This window comes from Argiope bruennichi, chromosome 5 (assembly GCF_947563725.1).
Source record: "Argiope bruennichi chromosome 5, qqArgBrue1.1, whole genome shotgun sequence".
In the NCBI taxonomy this organism is placed as follows: Eukaryota; Metazoa; Arthropoda; class Arachnida; order Araneae; family Araneidae; genus Argiope; species Argiope bruennichi.
The window spans coordinates 2,202,988-2,229,221 of record NC_079155.1 but is presented as its reverse complement, the minus strand read 5'-3'; the positions used below and the strand labels follow the sequence as shown (position 1 = coordinate 2,229,221).

The 26,234-nt window shown below is 32.2% G+C and overlaps 1 protein-coding gene across 10 annotated transcripts in view; it reads left to right on the top strand.

Annotated features, from left to right (window-relative positions):
- The window catches only part of LOC129968548 (polypeptide N-acetylgalactosaminyltransferase 13-like), a 342,413-nt gene that overhangs the window by 292,795 nt on the left and 23,384 nt on the right, over positions 1-26,234 (top strand). For all 10 annotated transcript variants that reach the window (XM_056082551.1, XM_056082554.1, XM_056082556.1 and 7 more), the window contains 3 exons: positions 3,198-3,368; positions 15,349-15,466; positions 24,654-24,834. In XM_056082551.1, coding sequence (XP_055938526.1) covers positions 3,198-3,368; positions 15,349-15,466; positions 24,654-24,834 — 470 coding nt within the window. The remainder of the gene's footprint in view (positions 1-3,197; positions 3,369-15,348; positions 15,467-24,653; positions 24,835-26,234) is intronic.

Genomic DNA, 26,234 nt, shown 5'->3' with positions numbered 1-26,234 from the left:
CTCTCACTTGCAAAATAAGTGCTCATAATAGAACTGTGTGCTTTCTCCACTAAGCGAGACAGATTTCAATTGCTGTACTTCTGCTTTCTAATTTTGCTGCGCTTAGCTTTCTGCTGTATCCATTAATTGGATAAGTGGATTTGTTTCCCGATTGGCAATGCTTCTGTCATTGGATGAATTATTCAGTAAAAGTTTTTCTATATTCCTAATTATGAATCATATTGGACCATTAATTTATGACGCAAGAGTCAGTATGTTCCGATTCCAACAAAGTTTCATCATGTATGGAAATCTAATGTAAATTAAAGCTGTCTTTTGTCAAAAAATGAATTTCAAACGGCGATAACCCGCCAAGTTTGGCACTCCTCTTTCTCCCCACCTGCGCTCGTGAGATTGCCAGAAAAGAAAAAATGTGAAATTATGTGCAGTTGAGCTTTAGATTTCGAAATGATAGAATAGGAATCCATTTTTATGCGTGTTTTGTACATAAATACATTCGATTGAGGAAGTTGTTATTTTGAACTGAAAACGCAATTGAAAATCTAACTTCTTAAGGTTTGTCTAGTGTTAAACATTAATATGTTTCGTCTTTTTCGTGCAAAATAAATGTTTTATACTAAATTCGAGTATTTGATTTGCACCATTTTGACATGTTTAATTGGATGCCACTGAACCAACGTTCGAACTCGATTCAAACAGAAAATTTCTTCCTTTAATTGCCCTCTCGTGTACAGCGTTGTTGTAAGTGAAGACATGCTGCTTTAGGTGACATTACTTAACAACTATTCAAATTTATGAAATCCATCTCTGATCTTGATACCGTTAGTTAACAAACAAACAGTCTTAATATGTGTTGGGGTTTGTTTTTTTTTCACCTAGATAGTAATTCTCTCTTTAATAAAATAAAATTGCTAATGCCCGATTCGTTAAACCAAAGTATGGGGTGGGGGAATTTCAATCCATATCCAATCAGCAAAATCCGTCAAGGATTTCACCATCTGTCAAGCTGTACTTTCGTAAACATGTGAACAGTATGTTTTAAATCAAACTTGCATTCAAACATTTTAAATCAAACTTGCTTTGCAGTTTTAGTATCCATTTCATAAATCTTATCAAATTTTTAACGAATCTGGTTATCTGACGGTCCATACTTTTTCATGCATAGAAACGCGACAACTCAAAAATGCAGTAAATGAAATTTAACGTGTGATTACAAATGTAATGTTTGTCAAATTTCAGTTTTAATCATCGGAAAATAAACGTCCAAAATACATGTTTTATACATTTTATGATACTTGTATATTGCCCACTTACCAGCAATTAATTTCTAAGGATCATACTCTAGATTTACGTCAAAGATCAATCTTCCGTAACTATTGTTCGCTAGTTGCAATAAATGCATAAACAGCAAACAGTTTTCTTTACTATATTACGAAGCTCGAAACTCTCGTGAGGAACTTTGAAAATAAAAATCTGAATACTCATGACATTAAAAGCCTTGTCTAAGAATCATAATTTTAAGGAGGGGGGGGGGGAGAGAAACAACACCTTTGTTATAGAGCATACGAGAAGGAAGAGGTCCTCCCGCTTTTTACATTTCGAGATAAGCATATTGAGAAAATAATTTCAACTCCAACATTGCCATTTCACTACGGGTGGTCTCTCTAAACATCCATAAAGTTTTTACCTAATCTGAAATAATTCTCAATAGTAATTTGATTCTTTTCTTTTTCTTTAACTTCATAGTTTTTATATCGTTCCTTATAGTAATACTGCCTATGACATATTCTCATGACATAGGGAAATTTCTGCAGATTTTCATCGTCCATGAATCCCAAATAATTCTTCATTAAAGAAGTAATAAAATTTTAGCCATTTTTGGCTGCCAGCTGTTTTACTTGGTTTTTTTTTTTAATTTTTATTAAATCCATTACGCATTGTTCGATAATTATGATTTCAAAGTATCTTTAAGCATCACATTAAAGCAACATTATTTTAACAGCCTTACGCCTGTTCTGCGTATTTTGCACATAAACTTTCTTAATAGGGTTAAATCCTATGATATCAGTGTCAGGGTCGTTTATCTTCCGATTGCACGCTTTCTTTCGCCACATTCTAATTTCACTTTTCTTTTACATCATTTAAATAGACCACTTAATAAACAGAATCTTTTTTTTAAAGCTTTCACAACTGAGGGAAAATCGCACAACTAATGAAACAATGAAAATGGTTTCAATATCACTGTAATAATGAAATATATTTGTAAAAAATTTGCAAAAAATATTTTTGAAAAAATTGTCAAAATTCAAGAAAGCATTGAACGATAGTTAAATTTTTCAAAATTAAGATGTTTGTTTTATAATAATATTTTTAGAAGTTGTTACTAATGAGAAACGTTACATTTTTTTTTCTTTTTTTACATTTTTAAAACAAATCACGAAAATTGGCATCTCGATACTCATAAGTGCATTTATTCCAAATTGGTATCTCTAAGTCAAACAGTCTGGCCTGTAAATACTGACCGTCATGTGCATACATTCTTTGTTATGCTTTCCTATCTTAGACAGTAAACAGAAAAGTCTTGTGGTTTCCATCGTAAAGAATAATTTGTAATAAATAGGAAAGTTAGGTTCATATATCTTAAAGCGGTGGAAATATTAGGACGAAGGAAGTTTTTTCACTCAACTTTCTTACAGTTGAATAGAGGCAGATAATGCATTTTCGAAGAATTATCGCGTCACCGCAAAGAAAATCTTTTGTTTTGAAAATTTGCCTGGCAGTTTTAGAAGTTATTGGTTCAAACTGGATTTTCAAACCCTTAAATTCTTCTGCATTGTAACAAATGCGTGTGACATTTTTTTATAAGCTCTTAGTTGTTTTTTCTCCCACTCTTTTTCAATCTCACGATTCCAAACTTAGTTGAAATTAGAAAAGACAGAACGTTGGAGGAAGAGATTCCTAATGTATCCAAACTCCCGAGACCTTCTTACGTGCACTTTGGCTTGCCGATAGGACTTTATTCTGCAACCATTCTAAAACCACGCATAGAATTAGGAAATGTCCTTCATAATCATATCAGCATCTAGTTATTTTCTTGATCAAAAACCTGTAGCTGGAATAAACAAAATAAGGAAACGAAATCTTGCCAGGATGTTAGCATAAACTCGTGATGCAATAATGCGTTCCTTGTGTTGCAGGACCCGTGTGGTGTGCCCCATCATCGATGTCATCAGCGACGCTACCTTCGAGTACGTCCCAGCTTCTGACATGACGTGGGGCGGCTTCAACTGGAAGATGAACTTCCGCTGGTACAGAGTGCCCCAGCGAGAAGTCGATCGCCGGCATGGAGACCGCACGTTGCCCGTCAGGTAAATTCATGACGACCTTCTCTTACTGCACGTCTGTTGACGACAAGGACCTGTCCCCCTCTCTCCCCCCCCTTCTTATTTTCCGGAGTTAAATTCATCAAAAATGGAAAGTTCGCAAAATAAATATTTCATGACCAAAAATGATATTTCTTATAAAAATAATAATATTATGTGCTAAATATTATCATTTGTTCAAGTATTTAGAATCGCCATCCCTTATAGTGTCAAAAATGAATACTAGGAGCAAACTGTCCTTTATGTTGAACTGCAGTAAAAGTATCATCAGCTGTTTAGAAAGGTGATGAAAATACTGAAAGCATTTCTGGCTAACTTATTACATCTACGCACAGTATTAAGGGAATAGAAATAATCCTATAGTCGAAATACCGATGAACATTAACTTCCACGCAGTGCAGAACAAGATACTTAACATACTTGAATCTATTGAATTTCTGAGGCACACGGATTTGTGAGATTTAAAAAAATATATCTTGCAGCGATATCTGTTTTTATGCACATGACTATGAAAATCGGCTGCGTTCAGAGAGCGTGGTTTGAAGAATTATCAAATCCGAAGATTCTGCCTTCATCATCGTCAAATCCCAACGGTTTGTTGGAAGGATTTAATTTCATAAGAACTAAAATAGATTACACCGTTATATAAATAATATAAAGTGAATAACATAAAAGATAAAAGAAATTATTAAATACTTAGTAAGGAGATTTAATACCAAAAAAGGAAAGTATCGATGGTCCAATTAAATAAAAATTTAAAAACATTCAAGTAAACGTTGCAACATTCTAAATTAAAACTAGTTCAAAGGAAATAAGACGTATGGCTAATACTTCATTCATAAACATGCAAGCCTTATTTTAAATTGACTAAAAACAATAAAAAAAAACATTTTAACTTCTTTTCATACCAATTTTTTTTTATTTTGATATTTTATTGAAGAAAATATCAAAGTATTAGTATGTGAAATGTCATGGTTCATGAGTGGATTTGATGATTTGTGTCCAATAATCTCAGTTTTTAATGAACTCTAGCAGGCATTTTAATATGAACGTGAGACTGAGAAGACTACAAAACAAGTTTGGATTGCATAAATATCAAAGCTGCCATTCGGAGCACCTCCTTTGAATGATGAGCGAACGACGGCGTCGCATACGCTTATTGCTTCAATCGTCTTTTTTTCCTCTTCTAAAGGTGCAAAATAAAAAATGGCCACCAATATGAGTAGATTATGACGCTAATCTCGATATTTGATACAACCCATTTTCCTGGCGAAAAACGGGTCGCCAAGAGAGGAAAATAAATATTATCCATGTATCTAATTGTTCATTTATTCTGTATTTCCACTTTTTTTTCTGATTAGGAAAATTCTAGGTTATTCTATTTACCACACTAATACAAAGTGAAAGTAGAAATGAATTAGCATTTAATCTTAATTGCAATTTATGAATTACAATGCTCAAATCACTTATCTTCCGTTTTATTAAATCCAGTATGAAAAACGTAAACATTGTCATTTCAATGTAATTCGGATGTAAAAATGTAATTTCAGATGCAATAATTTTTCTGTCAGATTCTCATAAAATCGTTGCATTTCACACCAAAGAAAGCGCAGTTGAGATGCAGAATGTCGATACGAATTGCAGATGGGGGGGGGGGCATTGTTTAGTATTAGTCCAGCTGAAAAAAATTTTAATGTTAAATAAAGGTATAGAAAAAATTTCTTGTAAAGAGAAATCCGCTGTAAATCGTGTCGCAGCGAGAGATCTATTTATCTTGATTAATTCAAAACTTAATTAACAATTAATTATAAGTTTGGTGCATTTGGCAAAGGAAATAAATGATTCATTTTTGCAAAAATTCCAGAACTTGATAATCTGTTTGAAAAAATTATTTATGGTTCCTTTTGTCAAAAAAGCTCCAAATTGGAATTCAAAATTAATTTTTTGTTCACTTTTATTTAATTTATTTTGTTTGTGAAGATGAAATTTTGTATAGATTGTTTACCCATTGTCTACTGGGACAATTGTAATATTCTGATCCGAAACGATCAAATATGAGAGCAGCGTAACAAAACCATTCTTTGATTTACAGCCTTATATAGGTACACAAAAGCAACTTGTTCTCATCTAGGTTAATATCATTTACAAAGTTTACACAACAGTTGAAAGTTTAATCATAAAATAGTTCCTTGATCAAATCGGAGAATAGACTCCAAAAAGATACTAACAGACTGTTTACTTAAATGGCTACTCCAAAGGTCGCTTCAGAAATCCTCTGATCATTATCGGGTGGACCCTAACACAGAAACCCAAATCATACGGAACTTCCCACAAATCAGGAACAACTTCTTCGAACACCGAAGTCTCCCCGAATTCTCCTTCGACGCCTCTCACTGCTCTCCTCTCGACTTACAAAAAATGGCGCATTTTATTTCAAACGTATCTCCGCCTCTGATTTTCTCATTAGTGAACTTGGGTTCCTTATCACCTAATAGCTGCTTAGCAATGCTTCCTCAATGGTCTCCAATCGATCTTGGAAATGTTTGTTAATGATCCAATTTTGTAACTGACCCCTCATATTATATGAGATTCAGCTATTTTAATGCTTTCACAACTAAATTGTTACCTAATTAATGTAATTCAGTTTTGATCCCATATCAATGAAGCCGCCAGAAAATGAATTTCAAGATGCATGAAAATTATAATAAAAAATTAAAAATAAAAATAAAAATAAAAAAATTTAGTACATTAATAAAAAAAAATATTTTGATAATTTTTTTGTCAAGTTGTTTCAAATTTGTTGAAAATATCTTCTTATAGAATGAAAGAATATTAATAAGATTCATTTTATAATTTCTTTATGTGATAGCCGGATAAAGAGAATTGTGCAAAAATAAAGGTAAAGTCATAATTAATTTTTTTTAGAAAAAAAGTACCCTGATATCCATAGCCTACTTGTAGATTCTGGGCTTAACCTTCGGAGGATCGAGACCCGCCCACCCACATCGAACATTCGCTATATCCAACTCTACACTGTTACATGCACATTAAATCTGGCATTGAGAATCAAACATTTTCTTCTTAAAGATTAGAAAATAAAATATCTATTCAAGTATCACTGACTGGTTATTATTTGAAATTGTATTGTACATACTAAAATAATTGCTTGGCTACAAAAAGGAGCACTAAAATTGAACTTGGAAAGGAAAGTTATATGAACTGATTTGAAATATTTTTCGAGACGTAATGATTGCGTGGTTTTGCTTCTGCTCACCGATGCATAAATAACTGATAAGTTTTCCAATTTGTTGTGAAACTCATCAATTGTAAATATCACTGAATTAGGAAAAAAAAATTATTACTAAAAGCATAATTAACGAAACGTTTTTGTAAGCTGATTAATCCAATAACAAAAAAAAATCTGTCTAAAAGTTTTTGTCTCTAAATGTCCTGTTAACATTTCTATGCATGCAGATAGCATCATTTACAAAAACTGTTAACTTCTCTAGATTCCTTGTTCCCATGTTCGAAATTTCAAAACCAAAATCTGAGCAAAAATGAGAAGAATGATTTTGGAAATAATTATATTTTTTGTTTCATTTCCTCATAAATGATTTAAGGAGAATAGTAAATATATTTTTATGTTTACATCCTATGAGAAAAGTCATTAACAAACAAATTGTCAAAAAAAAATTTTTTTTTTTTTCCTTCAGCTTTAAAAAAAAAATGTCCAGTCCATTTTAAGCTTTTTTACTCCATAAACTGCAATCACGGTTGAGAAAAGATGAACATATATATCTTAAATAAGAATAAATATTTCAAAATCTCTGTTCTGCTTGCTGTAACAAGAAGAAGAAAAAAAATGGAAGGAAAGAATATTTCTTCTCCCTCACTTATTCCCAGTCCGATGTAGCTTTTTCTTTCGTGCGTTTCGGCAATAAATTTGACTAATCAATGCTTCCACGTAACTTCATATCCGAAAAGACTGTTGTTGCTAAAATAGGAATGGATGGTTATTGCATAAGGTCTAGAAGTTGTTAGGAGATAATTGTCACGGAAAAGGGTGCATAGCATGAAAGTTTTTCCCTTTAAATTGTTATTTAAATTAGCGTTTTATATCTGAGGCTTTGAATCTTATTAATTTGAGTTTCTCCTAGATCTAGATATCCATATTTAGTTTTAATGACTTTATTTTTCTTTTAAATCAGTCGATCAGTCAAATTTCTAAGTTTAAATCAGTAGATAATCTTTCATTCCGAGGGAGGGGGGGAGCACCAAGAATTTTGTGAGTTTCCAAAAAAAGGTATATTTCTTATTTTATAATGAATGCGAATAGAAAAGCATTTTTATAATTACTCTTAAATAAGAAAATACATAAGTTTTGAAAAAGTGCACTTTTGTTAGTGCATTATCAAGTAGAAGATTTTTTATGCTATATCTAGAAGTCAAAGCAACATTCATAAGACCATGAGGTACTGAGAACACTCAGATAATGAAATCAAACCACAATGTTTCTCAAAAAAATGAAAATTATCAAAAATTATTAAAAATGAAGAAATTTTATGAGTGAGATTAAAATTTCTGTTTAGTCAGAATATTTCGATATCTCATACATTTATGATCTTTGCTTCGACCTCCCGACTTTTGATTTTAAAAAAATTTTACGTTTTATTTAATTAAGGTGTACCTTTTAACTTGCTTCTTAATCTTTAATATACTTAATGAGTCATGAGTATATAATGGGGTTTTTTTCTGGGATTTTTTCTCAAATTCACTATTAAATGACACCTAGCGATCATTAAAATTGATACATTTGTAGTTAGGTTCTGACAATATTAGAAAACTGTGATGTCATAGAGAATATAAAACTTTACCGAATATCATAACTCTAGATTATCAGAAGTGGCTGTAAAATCGTTTACCAAATCTATCTTTATATACATAGGGTGTATCAAGTTAGAGAAAAGCTTGAAAATACGTCTACATAACTACATACAGAAAAATAAAAAAAAGACAGCAGATTTGAGTTAAAGAAATAACATTCATTTAGGATTAAACTTTTACATATACGCATTGCTTTTTTTTTCCTATGAATTACAGAGAGGTAAAAATATCTATATAGATTGTATTTTTCTTTGAAACGTTAGGATCTTGGTGTCCTGATGATGAGGTCTCAGCTTTGATACCTGGAGGCCATTATATCACTTATTTTAACTTGATACACATTAAATCTCCAGTCGTTGGTCAAATGTGGAGTGGATGGAAACTTGGAAAAAACAATTGCCAATTCAGAAGCCGATTTGTCATTTGGCCAAGGTTCAAAATCTCGAAAGCCCCAAAGTAATCCTTCAAAATAGAATTTCAATGTAATTAATTTCGGATCTAAAACTGGATGGCAGAACATTTGAAAAAAAAGGGGGATCTAATGCATCGTACGTGCGCTTTCTTTAGTTGATTTGATGTATTCAATTCATCAGTCACAGAACAAGACGTCATTGCGTATGCCATTTTACGTTTGGCATGCTGGTATATATAAGACGGGATCCCCGAAAAATTGGAGTGGCATAACTGACCTGCTTCATGAGACCTCGAACTGAATGTACTCTGTGACTACCCTTTATTAAAATCCTTGTTTGATACTTAGTTATAATTTCAAAAGTTAACAATCAGAAAGTATGGCCCAAAAATGACCTAGTTTATTGATTTTCTAGTAATTGCGGCAAATCTGTAAGTCCTTCTGAACCATTTTTTGCCTATAATTATTTGCTGTTACAACAGAAAACAAAAATTCTGCATAGCATTTTTATAGTATTGCTTATACATTTTTGCTCTAGTTCCGGAGAATTTTTCATAATCAGTGATTTTCCAGACCTTGTAATGATTGATTAATGAAGCGCGCTAAACAGATTATTAATATTCAGAAGAGCTTATAGTATAATTAAATTTTATAAAGTCTACTTTGATCTGTAGCCTTTTCAGCTTTATAATTAAATTTCACTTTGTAATTAACCAGAGAACTTTCCTATTCATTTTTCTTAAGGTGTTAGAAGCATTTTGTTATATTGAGGTTTTAATTCTAGCGAATTTATGCACTGACTGTTGTTCTTCAATATTTTATTTCATGAATTAATTAACGTTTCGAAATTAAACCTGAATAATGGGAGGTAAAAAGACGAAAATACGCTGCTCCGAAATGGTTTAAAAGAACTTGCAGATTATTTGATAAAACTTTTCCGTCGAAATAATTAGTGAATATACATAATAATAATCATGTGGTACTTTAGTTGCTTCGGTCCAAAGAATATTAGTGTTTGTTGTACTATTGTAAACTTGTCTCTTGGGAACTTCTGGAAAGCTTTCGATTAAAAATTAGCTAATAACCCAAAAAGTTATTTTTTGTATGGCATTTCAATTAATCCATATCAATTATACTTGATGCTTCAAGAAAAAACATACAATCTTGTTTTAGTTCTAGTGTTGACATATTTCTATGAACTCTCAATGAATTTTTTTCATTAACTACCAAGAATATTTTAATAATTTTCATTTATTAACGCACCTGCCAACTTGAATCGATACTATTAAAATGTTTTTCCAGTTTTATTCTAATTCCAATTTCCAAATTGTTTTCCAATTCCAATTCTGTAAAAATTGTGGGTTTTTATGCGGCTAGTGGTGATTCGTCAAAATTTCCAATCCAGTTTTTTGAGGATTACAATATTTTCTGTATACTGCGTGTACGACCTAAATAAAAAAAAGTAGTTAAATAATTTTTTTAAATATCATTTAAATAAAAAGAAATTATGCGAAAGTACATTAAATTGGGACGACTTTGCCACATTTTTCTTTCTTTTCCTCATCACTTTGTAAAGTAATAATAAATAAATCATCATAAAATCAAAATCAAATCATCATTTTCAAAATCATCATAAAATTGCAAGAAATGTATGCCATATATATGCTATTTCATATTTTGAATTGTAACGCGTTTCGTATCTGGCTCCCATATTAAAAACTTAGAATATATGTATTAATTGGCTTTTATTACAGTATCTGGGTAGTATCTGGGTAGATATCTACAGTATCTGGGTAGATATTTTCTAAAATACTGTAAGTTACCGAATCAACAGGCCGCCACTGAATGCGACTCGATTATTGTACACGCTTGCTACAAAAAACGAATTTCTCCGATATCTTGTGGCGCAATGGAGAAGCATTGAACTGGGTTTTGTCGGCCTGAAATATGTTTCGTGAGTTGCCTTTAGAATTTGCCTAATGCCTAGTTCCTTTATGTCATTTAATGTCACGTGTCACGTCATATTTTCATTATGGGTAAAAGTACATTTGTTCACAGGGTCAGTTTTCAGAAAGGTTAGATAATTTTAAACACTTGTTTCAGCTCAAAATTGAATGATTTTAAATATCTAAGAATTATAGCCTAAATGATTCCGGAATAGAATTCTTCCCGTCTAAGTGCATTCCGAGTACCCTGTTTGATGTGCCATTTGAAATATGACATTTATTTAAATCGCGCAGTGTCGAATCTTCAATATATTTTGACGCTTTTAAGATGACTGGAATATTGTAAAGATGCCATCTTAGTATTTCAAATCTTAACTCTTTATTTACCGAATTATTTTACCATCGATTTTTCAAATTTATTTTTGAACCATTAGTTAAGTTTTGATACAGAATAAACCCAAGAAGAAGAAGAAAAAAACTTTTTTAATTAAATAAAATAATTTAATTAATTAAATTAATAATAAAAAAAAATTTAATAATATTAATGCTTGATATGTACTGCTTTTTATTGGAGATACATTTTTTGTGTTCTTTCAAATACTGTTAAAAAAAAGTCATATTGTAAGGATATCAGCCGGATTTAAACTGTACTTTAAAGTACCGTTCGGTAAGTAAAGGGTTAAAAGAAACGAAAGTGCTTTACTGGCTGAAATTATTTCCTAAAAATGTGCCCATTTTGTTTACTTTTTGGATTCCGCCGTTCGGTCAACTGGCAAATAATATTCTAAGATTAAAATACTTCAACTGCTTTAATTCACAGGGAAGAGGAGGTGTATGGTGATGAATAAGAAATAAAAACTGCATATTGAGATATCTTCACCTTTTTTTTCTCTCTCATCCTTAAAAAGAATGTGCAACCGGAAGGTTATAAACCGATTCCGATTTTTTAAGATTACCTTTTAGAAGAAGTTGAGTACTTACAAGTCGTGCTTTAACAACCAGACGAAGAAAAATTTTGAAATTTAATTTTGGAGTCAATTTTCCGCACTCTTGGAGGTTCTTATGAATCGTGTAAAAGGAGCGAAAGATAAAAATTAGTTTTATTATTTTCCACGTCGTTTTCATTTCATAATTTTATCGCTATAAAGTGGTACAAAAGAAGGAAAATCCGGCAGCTTATTATATTTTATGCGAATCGTCTATATTCAAAGTTCATGAAAACATTGAATGGAAGAAGACAGTAAGGAAATAAGCTGAATCTTATAGAATTACCTTATTTCCCTGCGCCTTTCAAAAATTACAGAGGGACAACAATGAATATCATATTGACTCTTATATTTGAAATAAGTATGTTATATTTACCATGAATTTATTATTATCGTTAGAGACTTTTTGAAGAGTAAATTTGGGTTTTTAATATCCAAAAGCTGTTTCTATTTACAGTCTTATGTGTGTTTGTGTTGAAATCTCATCAAGAATGTACAAAATCAATGAAGAGAACAGCTTTTGCATAAAACGATGTGTTGAACCGTCTTCTTGTTTACAACACAATCATTCTCATGCTTCCGCCACTTCACTTTGAAAAATGTAAATCTATTCTCCGAAGAAATTAAAAGCATTCCTGGCGGGTTTTGTTCAGCGCCACGCTTTTGTGTCTTTCGGCAAATACATCACGCCGCAGAGCAAATGCCCGATTTTTAACTCCCACTGAGGGCAAGGGCCGCAATCGCTCCACGCCCGACCAGTGGCGAAAAAACGAGCAGTGTCGGAGGCGCGGGGTTTTCTCGCCGCTAATTTTTCTCCCCGTCATTTGGGAAGAAGAGCTCTTTATTTTCCACTCGCCGCCTGCGTCGAGAGTCTTTTGTTCGCGAGACAAACACTGGAAAAACGCATTTAATTCCCCCTCCGAGTGCGAGCAGGACTTCAAAGTGTGCAGACAAGTGTAACTTAAAAATGCTCCTGGGGATTTGAATGTGTCGAAGGATCCCCTCCGCCTCCTCCGTTCAGGAACTCCCTCGAGAATTTTTGCCACGAGTGTTCTTGTGCATAAAGAAAGAATAATGACTTGTCAGGAGTTTTCTTCTTCTTACCCTCATTTCTTTTCTTTACTTTTCCCGTTTTCTTTTTCTTGTCGATTTTGTTAATTACACATCTTGGAGATTCTTTTGGGAAAGAGGTGGAGACACTTGAGACAAAGATTCGCGTTATCTGGCGCATTAAAGGTCAGCTGACTTAAGCATAAAGAAAATTGAAATGGTCGGTGATAAAATACACGAGCCAGCTCCAACGTTTTGGTAATGAATGAATAAATGTATGTTCCTCTTATACGAATAAAATATTTTGGAATAAAGTTCACATTGCATTGCGAATTCTAAAATCATTCATGAATTCGCGAATAAAAGTATTTATAATGAAACATTTAACTGCCGGGGAGTTAGTAAGATAATGATCAACTGACATTGATGTTCCTCCTGTAAAGTATAAGCATAATTGTAGTTTGTACTAACAAGGAACAACAACAAGCAGTAATTTGCTATGAATGCCGTAGTAATGTATCTACGAAAGATACATTATTATGCGGTGACGATTCTGTAAGGAACAGAACGTGGAAGTCGCAAACAATAGTCGACTGACAAGCCATGGATTTTTTTTTCCTATGAGGTACACAAGCTTATGTACTATTGAATAAAATACTTTGCAAAAGCAGGACACTGTATCTAGAAATGAAGTCTCTATTCAAACCCTACTTTTGTTTATCTTTTGTTTAAAAGCAAAGCCAGACGACTTTTGACTTGCATTCATAATCTCTTTTTCTTGCAAGAATATACCCTACTTCTGCATATAAATGCTAAAAAAAATTTCATTCTGTTCTATATGTGTCACAAAAGTAAGGAATTGGAATATTCGTTAATGATTAGCAAGAATTGGTTGAATTCTCTCGAAACAATTTATTAAAATATTACACGTCAGGATACGTTCTTCTGATTGACACCTGAGGACTTGATACGTTATCGGGGCTTCCGTGACGCCAAGCGGAATAAAAAAGTCCTGCTTAGGGCACTGCGTAGTGAGAAGCGAGTTGGAAAAGACGAGCGCCAATCTTAGATTCCATTACAAGGAAAATATTTTCAAAATTTATTATTCGCTTTTAAAACAAAAAACAGGCAAATGAAACTAGAAAGAAAGTTAGGGAACCGAGAAATAAAGGCTAAACTGTGAGCACCCTCGCTTCGGCACTGCGAGATGAGGTGAGAATCATGGCCTCTTCACCTAAAATGGCTTTTCAAACTAAAAACCAAAGGAATGCAAAATATAATTTTTGGTATGGTATCTTTCGATGTTTTCAAAGATAAAAATATCTTGGATACGCTAAGCATTTCGGGTAATTTTTCTATTCTTTGAGGATTATTCAAAATAAAATGTGGCATCTAATTAAGAATTTAAATATACACATAATTCAAAAGTTTAATGACTGACAAACTAATGAATTTCTTTAATTTAAGTTGACCAAGGATGTTTTTTGTGGTCTGAGAATCGGGAATTCAATTCTTAATTCCACTGATAATTCACCGAGTAGAGCACCCTTGAAATCTCGAGGGCTTTCTTGCAATAGAGACATTGAATACTCATCTGCGATATGACGCAAATTATGACACGTATTCCGTTGTACACACAAAATTTTGATTTTCACTATGTATTTTTATATTTTTCTGTATCGTGTTTCGAATAAATAAGAAAGTTATTGAATAGTTGAAGTGTAATTACTTCATGCTACAAATGAAAGCTCAAATCCACTCAATTTTCCGAAATTTTTCACAAATTGAATTTCAGGGAAAAAATGATGCAGAAAAAGAAGAGAGTGCAAGACTTCTAAAATAATATGAATTGCATGTCTTTGAAAATTTAAAGTTCAAAATATTATACTGAAGAAACCATTAAGACCAAGCTATATACAGAAGATTTCTTTGAAATTTTAACATCCATTAATCTAAAAGAAACAGCTAGTCGCCAAAGGTTGAATAGTATAAAATAGAGTACGGCTCATATTTAAAATTTTCTTTTTGTTTAGTCCGTGAATTCTTCAAAAAAACTTTTTCAAACAATCCATTATAACATCTTGATTATAATGGATTTTTTAAGTGGTATACATTTCAGGCAATTCAGACAGAATATAAAATTCGCACTAAACGTATCAAATATTCTGTGTTTCGTGGAATATATCCAGATGGATTTCCATTTATTTCTTTGCTTTTACTATAATAAAATATAATGGAATGTTTGAATTTGAGCACGAAAATTATTAATGTGTATTGGACACGCGCAAATATCTTTTGAGACATTTTTTCTGAATTTTTCTCAAATTTTTGCTTTGTTTAAAAATCTGTTCCATATAATATATATAAATGTATATAATTAACTCGATATACAGCAGAATTATTCTCTTTCTGGCTAATATATATTTATAGATCGTTCTCTGGTTATTTCTTGTTTCTTTTGTAAGAAAGTTCTAAAAAAAGATTTGGAAAGATTTAAATTGACGTTTGGGAAAGAATAGAAAGTATTCTAATATGTGTCAGACACGCGCAAATATCGTTTGGAACATTTATTTTGGATTCTTCTCGAATTCTTACCAAGTCACGTATCAAAAAGAAATCCAGCTAACTTTAACTGTGTTTCAAAGAACTTAAAATAAGGTCTTAATATATTTCCATTAATATTTCAGGACTCCAACAATGGCTGGTGGATTGTTTTCGATCGATAAAGATTACTTTGAAAAAATTGGCAAGTACGACGAAGGAATGGATATATGGGGAGGAGAGAACTTGGAATTGTCTTTCAGGGTAAGATTATTGCAGCATTTTATTGTTTGTTTTTTCTTATTCCCAACTATTTGAAACCGGATGGACTAAAAATTCTTCTTTTGCCCGCTGTATTTTCAAGGGAAAAGAAAGATATTAAAGTCAGAGACCTGCTTCTATTCTTTTACTTGAATTGTATTTCGTCTTCGCGATCGCAGCATTGTATTTCCTTTCTAGATCAAGATTTTATTATTATTATGTTATTCCTTGAAGCTTATATATTTGAATGCAGTTTCTCCAAACACTGCTATTTTTGTACTAAGATACAGGATATTCATTAACTACTGAAGAGGAATTTCAATTGTCTAATTTTGATACAATACCAGTGTTGCAAATTTAAAGTCGAAAATCAATGCACAACTTAATTAGTCAATGTTATATACAAATTTAATCAGACGCCTCATTGAAAAGAAAGAAATAATACCAATACCTGGTAAAAGTGAATTTTAGTGTGCACCCAGCTCCGCCAACAATGCCAAGTCGCCAATAAAGATGGCGGATAAAATAAACAAATACTTCCACGGAGCAGTTACGATTACCATTTCCCGCCATATAATTAAGACTTTTACTGATAAGTATTGTTTTTTTTTTTTTCCTCTATACTGTCCGGTGCCTTCTACAGATGAAATTCTACGGAATGTTTTAACTTAAAAAACATCCTACGGCTTCGCTAGCAGCGGGAGCTGGAACCTAGTAGCTTCGCTAGCACATTCAACATAAAGACTATGTGCATAACAGAAACAGTACATAACCAAAAGAAAAGGAAGAACGGAGGAAGAAGCAATCGGAACATTCTCCATACAAAATTTCAAACAAACATCCTTTTCCCAACTTCATCAACTCGTAAAAAAATATATTCCACTCACCCTTCATCCATTCTGCCGGTTCGATATCAAACCATTCTCAAAACAAAATTTCAAACAAGCATCCTTACCTAACTTCATCAACTCGTAAATATATATATAATATATATTTAACTCACCCTTCATCCATTCTACAGGTTCGAAATACTCCCGACATAACAAATTATGAAGGGAACCAACCGTTAGAACACCAAAAGAATTAAGAGAACTACGAAGAATTCCATTGCAACTGTGTTTTGAAGTGAGAATGCAGACGATTTTTTAAAGCGCATACTGACAATTAAAAACTTCAAAAGAATAAATATTTTCTGTTCGTATTCACATTAAAAAAAGGGGTGAAGAAAATAAATTTTAATTATAAGCTTAACTTTCTTTATTTAATAAATTTTAATCATAATAAAGAACAAAATTAAAATCTTTAATCGATATTTTTTTAATATTTTTAATTTAACATTTTATATAAATTAGTTGTAATTTATGTACAGCTCAACCATTGCAAAAAGTAATAAACAAAACAGCATTAGGGTTGCTAGAAAAGCATTCCAATATTGGAGACAAACTTGGGTGCACACTAATCTTCACTTAATCCCCAATACCTTTGATATTATTCGTTTCTCGCTTATTTTGGAAAAAATGTCGATGGAAGTGGTCTCCCCAAAACTTTCTCGTTTACTCTTTATAAAAGGGCTGTCCCCTCTCTCCACATAAAATTGTGGATTTTTGAAAAGACCTTGAAAGCCATAAATACACATTTTCAGGAAAAAAATTTCTGTGCTTTGTAAGATAGTAAAGAAGACTGGTACTTGTATATTAACTACGTGCCATTGGCGAACAATAATTACGAAAAATTGATCTTTGTTGGCATTTTCACACATCTCACAGATAGAACAGATGAAGAACAACCATGCCCGAACTGGGACTCGAACCCAGGACGCCCAGATCACGGGGAAGGCGCGCTACCTCTATGCCAGAACGCCGGCGTTCTGGTAGTGTACTGTTCCAACGGAAGGGGAATGTTAACGAAGAGTGTGTTCAACTGTGGGGATCCGCCAAGAAAGATCTGTGAAGATCCGCCTGTATTACCTGAGAAAATCATCTCTTTTTGCAGGAGTCTGCAGCAACCTTTGTTTCAGGATATGTTTGAGAATCTGCGTGAACCATACGAACACTATCTACGGAGGGGCGGTGCACACTTTGAACACTTGCATTACGCATACCGTGGTTAATCAACACGCTAATAGTGTGTGTGTATATGCATGTATGTTAATTTCTTTTGAGGAAAAACAAACTCACAGATGATAATAATGTAATTTTGTTCATCCTTTCATTTCCGTACTGTATATTTTGGCGCGTGCTGTAATAAGATAGTTTTTTTAATGCATATCATATTAATAGTTTAATAGATTGAAAGTCAATAAATTGGCAGACTTACACTAGTCACCAAAGGCAGCTAGCTTGATAAAAAATCTGCACATTTGATTTAAAGTGCATGCATCAAATTTCATAGGTCTTGTTTAAAGTATATTTTAAGTATCGTGTTCACAATTTGACAGATATAATTCCAATAATGTGGTTTTCTGACTCGGGAAAAGATCTGAAACGTGGAGATCGAATTTTTTGTAAATTTCACATACGGGAAAATATAAAAGCTTAAATCTTTTATTTATTCAATAAATTAACATGTATATATTTGTTAATATATTTTTAAGGAATATTTTAGACTGTAAAAGTACTTTCAGACACCCTGTTTCGGAAAATGCAAAAATAAACAAATGTTGAATATTTCATTAAAAAGTCAAATTTTTAAAATTATTTTTAAATACGTTTTTGAATTCCTTAGACTTGAAGATTTTGGATTCTCAAATGCGCATTTCTCGTCTTCCTTTGAAATTTCGAGCCTCACTCTGGACTTCGTGTGTGTTGGTCTCCCGAGGAGCTGGTTTCATTTATCGTGGGTAATGAAGGAAAACGCGTTTTCACATTTTTATTTACGTCTGAAATGTCAGCGAGTTCCTCGGAAATTTCGCTTTGATTCTTGGAAAAACATGTTATGGATTCCTCTTCAAATGAGGTTTGGGAAGATTGATTCTCTCCGTTCTGGAAACTTAAGTAAGAACTTGAGCACTGTGCATTTAGGGGACCATTGATGTTAAAATCTTTCTTCTTGCTTTTATATATTACATATTTCCTCTCAAAAGAAAGATCAAGGCTCTGCGTTGTACAAATTGTATCTTTGGAAGCAGTTGCATGCACGCGTCGTTTTTCTTTCAAGTGAGTCGAACAGAACACGGATTGCTGGCTTGTTCCGGTATTACTTATGTGAATTTTCTGCTTTTTCAGTTGCAAAATTTCTGTAGGGCTGTTTGACAAATTTTCGGTTTGAAATGCCATTTGATTTGAAAAATATTTCCTATTTCTGTGGCCTAGTGAACTATTGTTGCTTTGCATTAAAATTGGCCTTCGATAATCGTAAATCTTTCTTCGAGTTTCCACATGACGACTTCTCTCTTTCTCGGCTGCTTTTCTATTTCTTAAGAAAAATCGTATGGCTAGAACTATTAAACCTACCGTTTCTCTCACGCCAACTAGAGACTTTGGACTTTCATCGAACACATCATTATATTTGTTATTCCTCTTTCGTCTTGAAAGCGCAAAAGAAATGCAAGTTATAGCCAAAGCAAATGCAGTGATACCGGCCAATCCCATGATAACTAAACCCACATTTCTTAAGCTATCGGGTCTATTCGAAAACTGATCCTCTATGTCAAAAGACGTCGCCTCTTTTCTTTGCCTTGGGGATTCTGTGTAAGGGTCGAAATCCCCGAAGAAGAATATTTGGATGCCTTCTCCTTTGTGATTTCCAGAGTTCAAAACTGTCTTCTCATTGAACGAGGAAGAGTTGGATCCATTTGTTAAGTTGTTATTAGTTAGATAGTCATGAACAAAATATCCAGAATTTCCTTCAATGCCATTATTTGCGTGATTTTCTCTAAAAACTGAAAATGAATTGTTGAAACCATCAAAATAGTGAAACATGTTTGAAGACACACTTGTAATGGAATTTGTTGCACTTTTTGCCGACTTCTGTGACTTTGCTTCTAACCATCGAAAATACAGCTGCTCTGGAGACAATGTTGTTCTTAAAAAATTATTACTCAGATTCCAGGGATCTGATTTAAATGTATTTTCATTCTCTATCAGCTTACGTGACGGGGATTCTATGCTTTTTGAAAGATGGTTGTGAGTTGGATGAGTTCGTATATTTTCGTTTGAAAAGCCACGAGAAACCTTTTTCTTTAAATTGTAATTCATAACATTTAGTTTTCTCTTCTTAAAGTTCTTGCCAAGCTGCTGTAAATATTCTGAACTTGATATTTTATAAGGTGTATAATTCAACTTTGGTGATTGCTCAAGAAATTTATATTGGATGTTCTCGTAGTAGTTAGGAATTTTTCGAAACGTATTGTGCTCAAGTTTATGAATTTCATATTTACGACTCTGGATACTTTTTCTATTTTTTATTCTCGGTATCTGACTGTAAGAAGGAGACTGTCGATCTTCAATATACATTTGCTTGCGAATCTCTTCCAGACCTTGCTTTGCTTTTTGCTTTAAGATAGTGTTTGTATTTTTTTCATTTCCCAGTGAACTTTTACTTTTTGTATCAAAGGTATCGCTTGGAAAAGTTGCTTCTAATTCAGCTATGTCTTCCTCTCTAATGTCTCGTAATATTATAAAATCCTTCGGAATAGAAATACTTTGAGTGAGAAAAAATTCATCTAAAGCAAATCGTAATTCAAAAGTTTGAAGGAAAGTTGATATAGCTATCATAAATATCATGCCTTGCGTCTATTGTGCTATTAAAAAAAGTTTTAAAAAATCGGGCTTTAAAATAAGTGTTTCTATTCATTCTAATGTTAATGCGTCAACAATGAAACGTTCAAAAATTGTTATTTAAAACAACAAAGAATTCTTTTGGCATTGTTTAGATAATTATTTTTGTATTCTTTTTATTAGCATTTATTGATGAAAATGGTATAGTCAGATAATTATGTGATTATTACATTAATAAGACTTTCTTATGAAAACTGTAAGTTTAAGCAGTTACTGGCTCTGCATGTATTTTTTAAACTTTTCCTTTGCTCTTCTATTAAATGAAGATGTGTTTTCTTTTTGCATCTGAAAAAATCCATTTCATTTGGTTTTCAGAGCAAATCTGCATTGTCATACTTGTAAGAAACATTGTTTTGTTTCTCCACTTGATAGCTTTTAATGATACTTTTCATAAAAGTAGAAACATATTTCTGCAGTAACGTACGAGTTGGTGATTTGCTATTTTAAAAGTCTCCGAATTACCATACTGAAAGGTAGTTACAAAAATATGTCACTGTTCACTTTCAATTGTTGATATAAAACAGTACTAAGGGTCGATTCGCTGAATTCTGCCTTTGTTGCGGATTCGATTTAAGTTTTCAGTGACCTTTTTCTTTACCGTCTGTTGTTGTTATAATTGTAGATCCTGGTCCGGAGTTTTAAAATGGAATCAAAATTATATCATCGTATTTTATTCAGTTGAAGAAAAAATCTCAATGAAGTTGTTCATTTTTTTTAATTGAGTGTTAAAATTATTCAGTCCCATATGTGGAGATGCTTTTTAAGCTATCATTCTTTCAATTCAGTATATAATGCATACAAAACTAAATAAATTATAAAGTCATATTTAATATATGTAAAGTGTGCTTTGATTGAACCGAAGCGATGATTGCATATTTTCACTCTGTGTCGTTTTGTCAACTGCAAAACTCAGATCAAATGTCTGAATTATACTTGCTCGTTACAATAAATCTGAGCATATATCTCGTTTGTATTCTGAAGTTATCTTTTTATCCGACATTTTGAAAAAATATATCGGAACCCAAAACAACACTTTTTCTGTGTTTTAAATTATTTTTGTGGCTCAGTTTATTAACTTTATAGTTGTAATTTTTACATATTACGCTGGCAAAGTAAACTTCTTGTCGAGTAGCATCCGCTTTGAAATCATTTTTGATCGATGATTGCTTAAATTTCTAACCATCGCCATGGTATCTTTCTGATTCAGGCAATTGTCGATTTCATTTGGTTACTACTTTTAGCTCCACGAAATGACACTGAAATTCAATCTACTGTGATCTTGAGCACATTCTTCATATCACTGTGAATGCTTTTTCTATTTGGTATTTTAAGCGAGTCTCTAATAGTACAAAATGCCCATGTAGTATTTTTATACTATTATACTATATTGACAAATATTATACCCTATATTTATTCTAATTGGTTAATTATTTTTAAGAAATAATCACTGAAATAAAAAAAAACTGAAACTGAAATAAAAACAAAAAGAGTAATTCATATCATTAGCTGCATAAATCGTCACAAAGATATAACAAAACAATTATTAAAAATCATTTCCCAAAAAAAAAGATATTGAAATTTTTGAATGTTTGTAAAACAGATTCCTATTTTCTATGTATGATTATCGCGTTGCAGGAGCTTCGACAAAGTAGCACAACTAAAACAGCACGACTGACCGGCACTATCTTGCATACTCCCTAGAAAAGATGTTATTACCTTCCCCTCCACCACAGCATAAATATTGCGAATCTTAAGTGCTCAGATTTTTATTTTCAGAGTGCCATGCATTACAGTTTTGTAGATATTAGAATGCTAAAAAAACTAAATATGCATTTTGTAGCGCCTTTTTCTCGATCCATCGTAACTACAATTTGACATTGAACTTCCGTCTTAATAATATGAGCATATACCAGAATTCACTTATTTATGCTGTTGCTCATTATGCTAAGTTACTTGCGTGCAAATGCACAAACAAACAAAAGTGTTTAACAATTTGATACGGATCTACACCTTAAATACTAAAGCTGTGCTCCATTATTTTTTTTTCTATCAAGTTCTTCATGTTTTACAGTTACTGTGTTCACGGCACTCTTACAGATGGACAGCTACTGATTGTGAATTTTGTTCAAAATTTGTGAGAAATCTACGAATTTAATGTAGCACACGAAACTTCACAAATGCAAACCAGATTTTCACCATGCAGTTTAAAGTGTTTTTGAGTTATCAGTTCACAGACAGATAAACATAATTTCGAAAATGTGTTTCTCCTATTCGAGGAAGTCTGAAATTTAGAAATTCTTCAGAATCCCATGTTTGAATCATTTGACAAAATTTTTAAACTTCATCTTGTATAATTCATATGCTTCGTATTTGTATAATTCGTATACTCTTTGTATACTTCGTATACAAACAAGTATACGTATACTTTTGAATATGAAACTGTTTGTTTACTTCGCTTAGATGTTACCATGTTCGTCGGGCAGACTTCATGTGAATGAAGTTCTTTCGAAATTTGACATATCTAGCAATGTGGTGTAAAGATCACTGAATACCGTTGAGTAGCCGTGTTCACAGGCAGGCAGAGCAAAAGACATATTCCTAGAAATGTGTTTTTCGAATTCAAAAGATCTAACACACGTAGATGCGTCAAATCTCAAGCTCGAAGTTTTCGATGATTACGATACTTTTGCGAAGTTTCTGACAACTCCAATAAAAACTGAGAAGGCAATAAAAATAAAAAATGATAATAATAATTAAATCGAAACTGCATCTTTGGTGGAAATCATCTTTATACTAAATTGTACATAAAATCAGTTTTCGCTTTTATACAATCAAAGATCGTCTCATTTAAAAAATCGATTACTATTAATGAATCATTTTGAAAACAAAATAATAAAATCAGTTTTTTAACTAAAAGCAGTCAAAATTGAGCTTCATTTTAAGTTGCATTTTTTGTTTACTTAATGCTGCTGTTTATGGTTATAAATTATTAGCTTTTTTTTCCCCCTAAATTTTAAAATGCAGTAACATCTCGAAATTCTCACTGCAATGCATTAAAATTCGATAAATTTTGAAAAAAATAATTACTATTTACAATTATCCTATTTTAATGTGTTTCTCAAAATCATACAAACTTTGTTATATTTTTATATGTGGAGATAAGGTTTTATTAAACATACCAAACTGTAGAAATAGAAACAACAAAATCATTTTTTAAATATCATCAGGTCATAACGAATGGCTAAAAAAAAAATCCTGTAAACGATTTCAGATAGAAATAGGAAAATCATTAAAAAAAATCATCTAGTCCTAATAATGTGCCGTCCTTTATTACGTGCCTAATAATGTACTTTGAATGCTGATTAATGAGAAAATAAACACATATACTACAGTCAGTTACAAAATAGACATCAGAAATCCACAACCCCTCCTTCATGAAAATTATGACCCGCCATCGGTCGATTGCATTATCATTGTTATATCCTCCAAGGGAAGCGAGACTCCACTTACTTAAACGGCGACTTCTCATCCACATACTCATACTCCACCACCTTCTTTTCGTGGGCAAAAATATAAAAGTTATAAATTTCCATTGGCCTATTGTTAGCCTTCAGCATGTAAAGTTGGATGAATTTCTATGTGGAAATTAAAGTGGATGAATTTCTTATATACTTCATTATTCGCACTATTGTACATTATGTTAACAATGTAGTGAATACAAATAATTGTAACTTATGGGCCGATCCTGATATAGTGCGACGTGACAGGAAACTAATCTCTTGCATCTTAATCTTAATCGTAAACGAATTCGTACGATACTCTCGTCACTCTAATGGCCGACACGCGGTCAGGCTTAGCTCGTAGGATGTAAATATGTTGTTGTATTTTAATGCTGGAAAAATAACTTTATTTTTGTAATAAGAAAGCATTGTGATTGGAGTCTAACACCCAACAGGAACATTCCAGTCTCCACATGGTTGTTCATCTTATGTTATTTGTGACATTCTAATGGCCAACTGGTGTGGTCTTGGCGTTCGGACCGAAAAATTCCAAGTTCAAAACTCCACAGAAGAGCGCCATGTAAATGCAAGTTAAATCCATTGAAAGCAAATGTCCTTCCTTTGGTAAAGTGCGAAAGTTTAGAACGCGAATGTTCCCATTCAAGTGTCGTTCTCGTCACCTGACCGTGGTTCACAATTACGAACTCTGTACCGAAAAGTAGCTTAATGCTTTCAGTTGCGTAATGCTTTAAACTAAACTAAACCTATCCAATTTATTTTTCAAGAGTCAGCCTAGCATGCTGGCAGTCTAGATGGGTTTTTTTTATTATTATTTTAATAACATAAATAAAACTTTTCATACATTATGTTTAAACTGATGTGATTTATTACAATATTTTTTTCTCCTTTTAGATATGGATGTGCGGTGGCACCTTAGAGATAGTTACTTGTTCTCATGTTGGACATGTGTTCAGAAAATCTACACCTTATACATTTCCTGGTGGTACTAGTAAAATAGTTAATCATAATAATGCGAGACTTGCGGAAGTATGGTTAGACGAATGGAAAGATTTCTTTTATGCTATTAATCCTGGTAAGTTTATTTCGTTGATTCGATTGCATCAAAGCCACACATATAAATCGAGTTATATGCTGGATACCACTGTTGGCAGCGGAATATTTTAGTTTTGACGAGCTTGCAGGGCCATCTATAGAAAATCCTCGATACAAAAAGTTAATTATCAGTTTTCTTTTAAATACTGCCACTCTGAAATTCCTTAAAGAAAATTAATTTCTGAAAAACTATCTTTGCTTTTCATTAACTAATGTAATAGAATCAAAATACTCGACTTTATCTGTAACTATAGTTTGGAATTAATCCTCTGCGCTTTATATGTAATCACAAAAATGCGATTTTGAAAGAATAATAGAGGTAAATGTACCTTAAGTATCGATAGTTTCCCCTAACAGCAGTTCGATAATAACAATTTTTTCTCCGACTTTAGAATCGGTAGGCACTCTTTTAGTCAATAGTTTCCAAACTATCAATACTGCCGTTACTTTTGAAATGATCGATATTTTTGACAGCTGATCATTTACATTGAGAACAATACCATCGACAGGTGACGGTATTGTAACGATAATTTTATTATTCACTTGCTTTAATGCATTGATGTAAATATATAGTTTTGTAGGATTGTGCCTGAATCCATTTCTCTGTATATTTCTAAGAAAATGAGTATAATTTATATGTATTTTGTAACCAGGGCGATTCATCTGTTCAGTGACGCACTGAATATAAAAATAGGGTTGTCAAAAAACAATGGGAGTTCAAATCTACACTGCCATCATTCAGTCTTTACAAAGATAAGTCTTTCAAAAAAAAGGCATGTCGTGAAATAAAAAGGTTATAATGAATTTTTTTTGCGATTATATATGAATTTAAATTGAAACAGCATAAATGAAATTTGAAACTTATAAATAGTTTGCAAGCTCTAGAAATGCAAATGATTGAATAGATTTTCCTCAAAATTTGTGCGCAAAGATTATAAACTATAAGAGAATTTTCTAAAGTAAAGATTTAGAGTTAACATAACTATTAGTTTTTATTATCATGTGAGAACACGATGTTGTTTTGGTTAGAGAGTTTTGAAGCTCGAAATCGCGTAGGCAATGAATAAAGCATAAATGGCAATTTTCATCATCTTTTAATCGCATATATTTTTATACCTGCTTTTACCAGTATTGCATTATTATTATGTATGCTTCTTTGAAAGCAGATGCGTTTTTAAAACGTTCACCTGCTTTTACCAGTATTACTTTATTATTACATATGCTTCTTTGACAGCAGATGTGTTTTTAAAAGCTTGACGTAGAACTGTGATATCATGGCTGGTTTTTTATCTCAAAATCAGTCGAGCTCCAACACTTTGCTAGCTAGAAAAATTGAAAATGAAAGTTTAAAAAATTATCATTCAATATAAATGTATATAT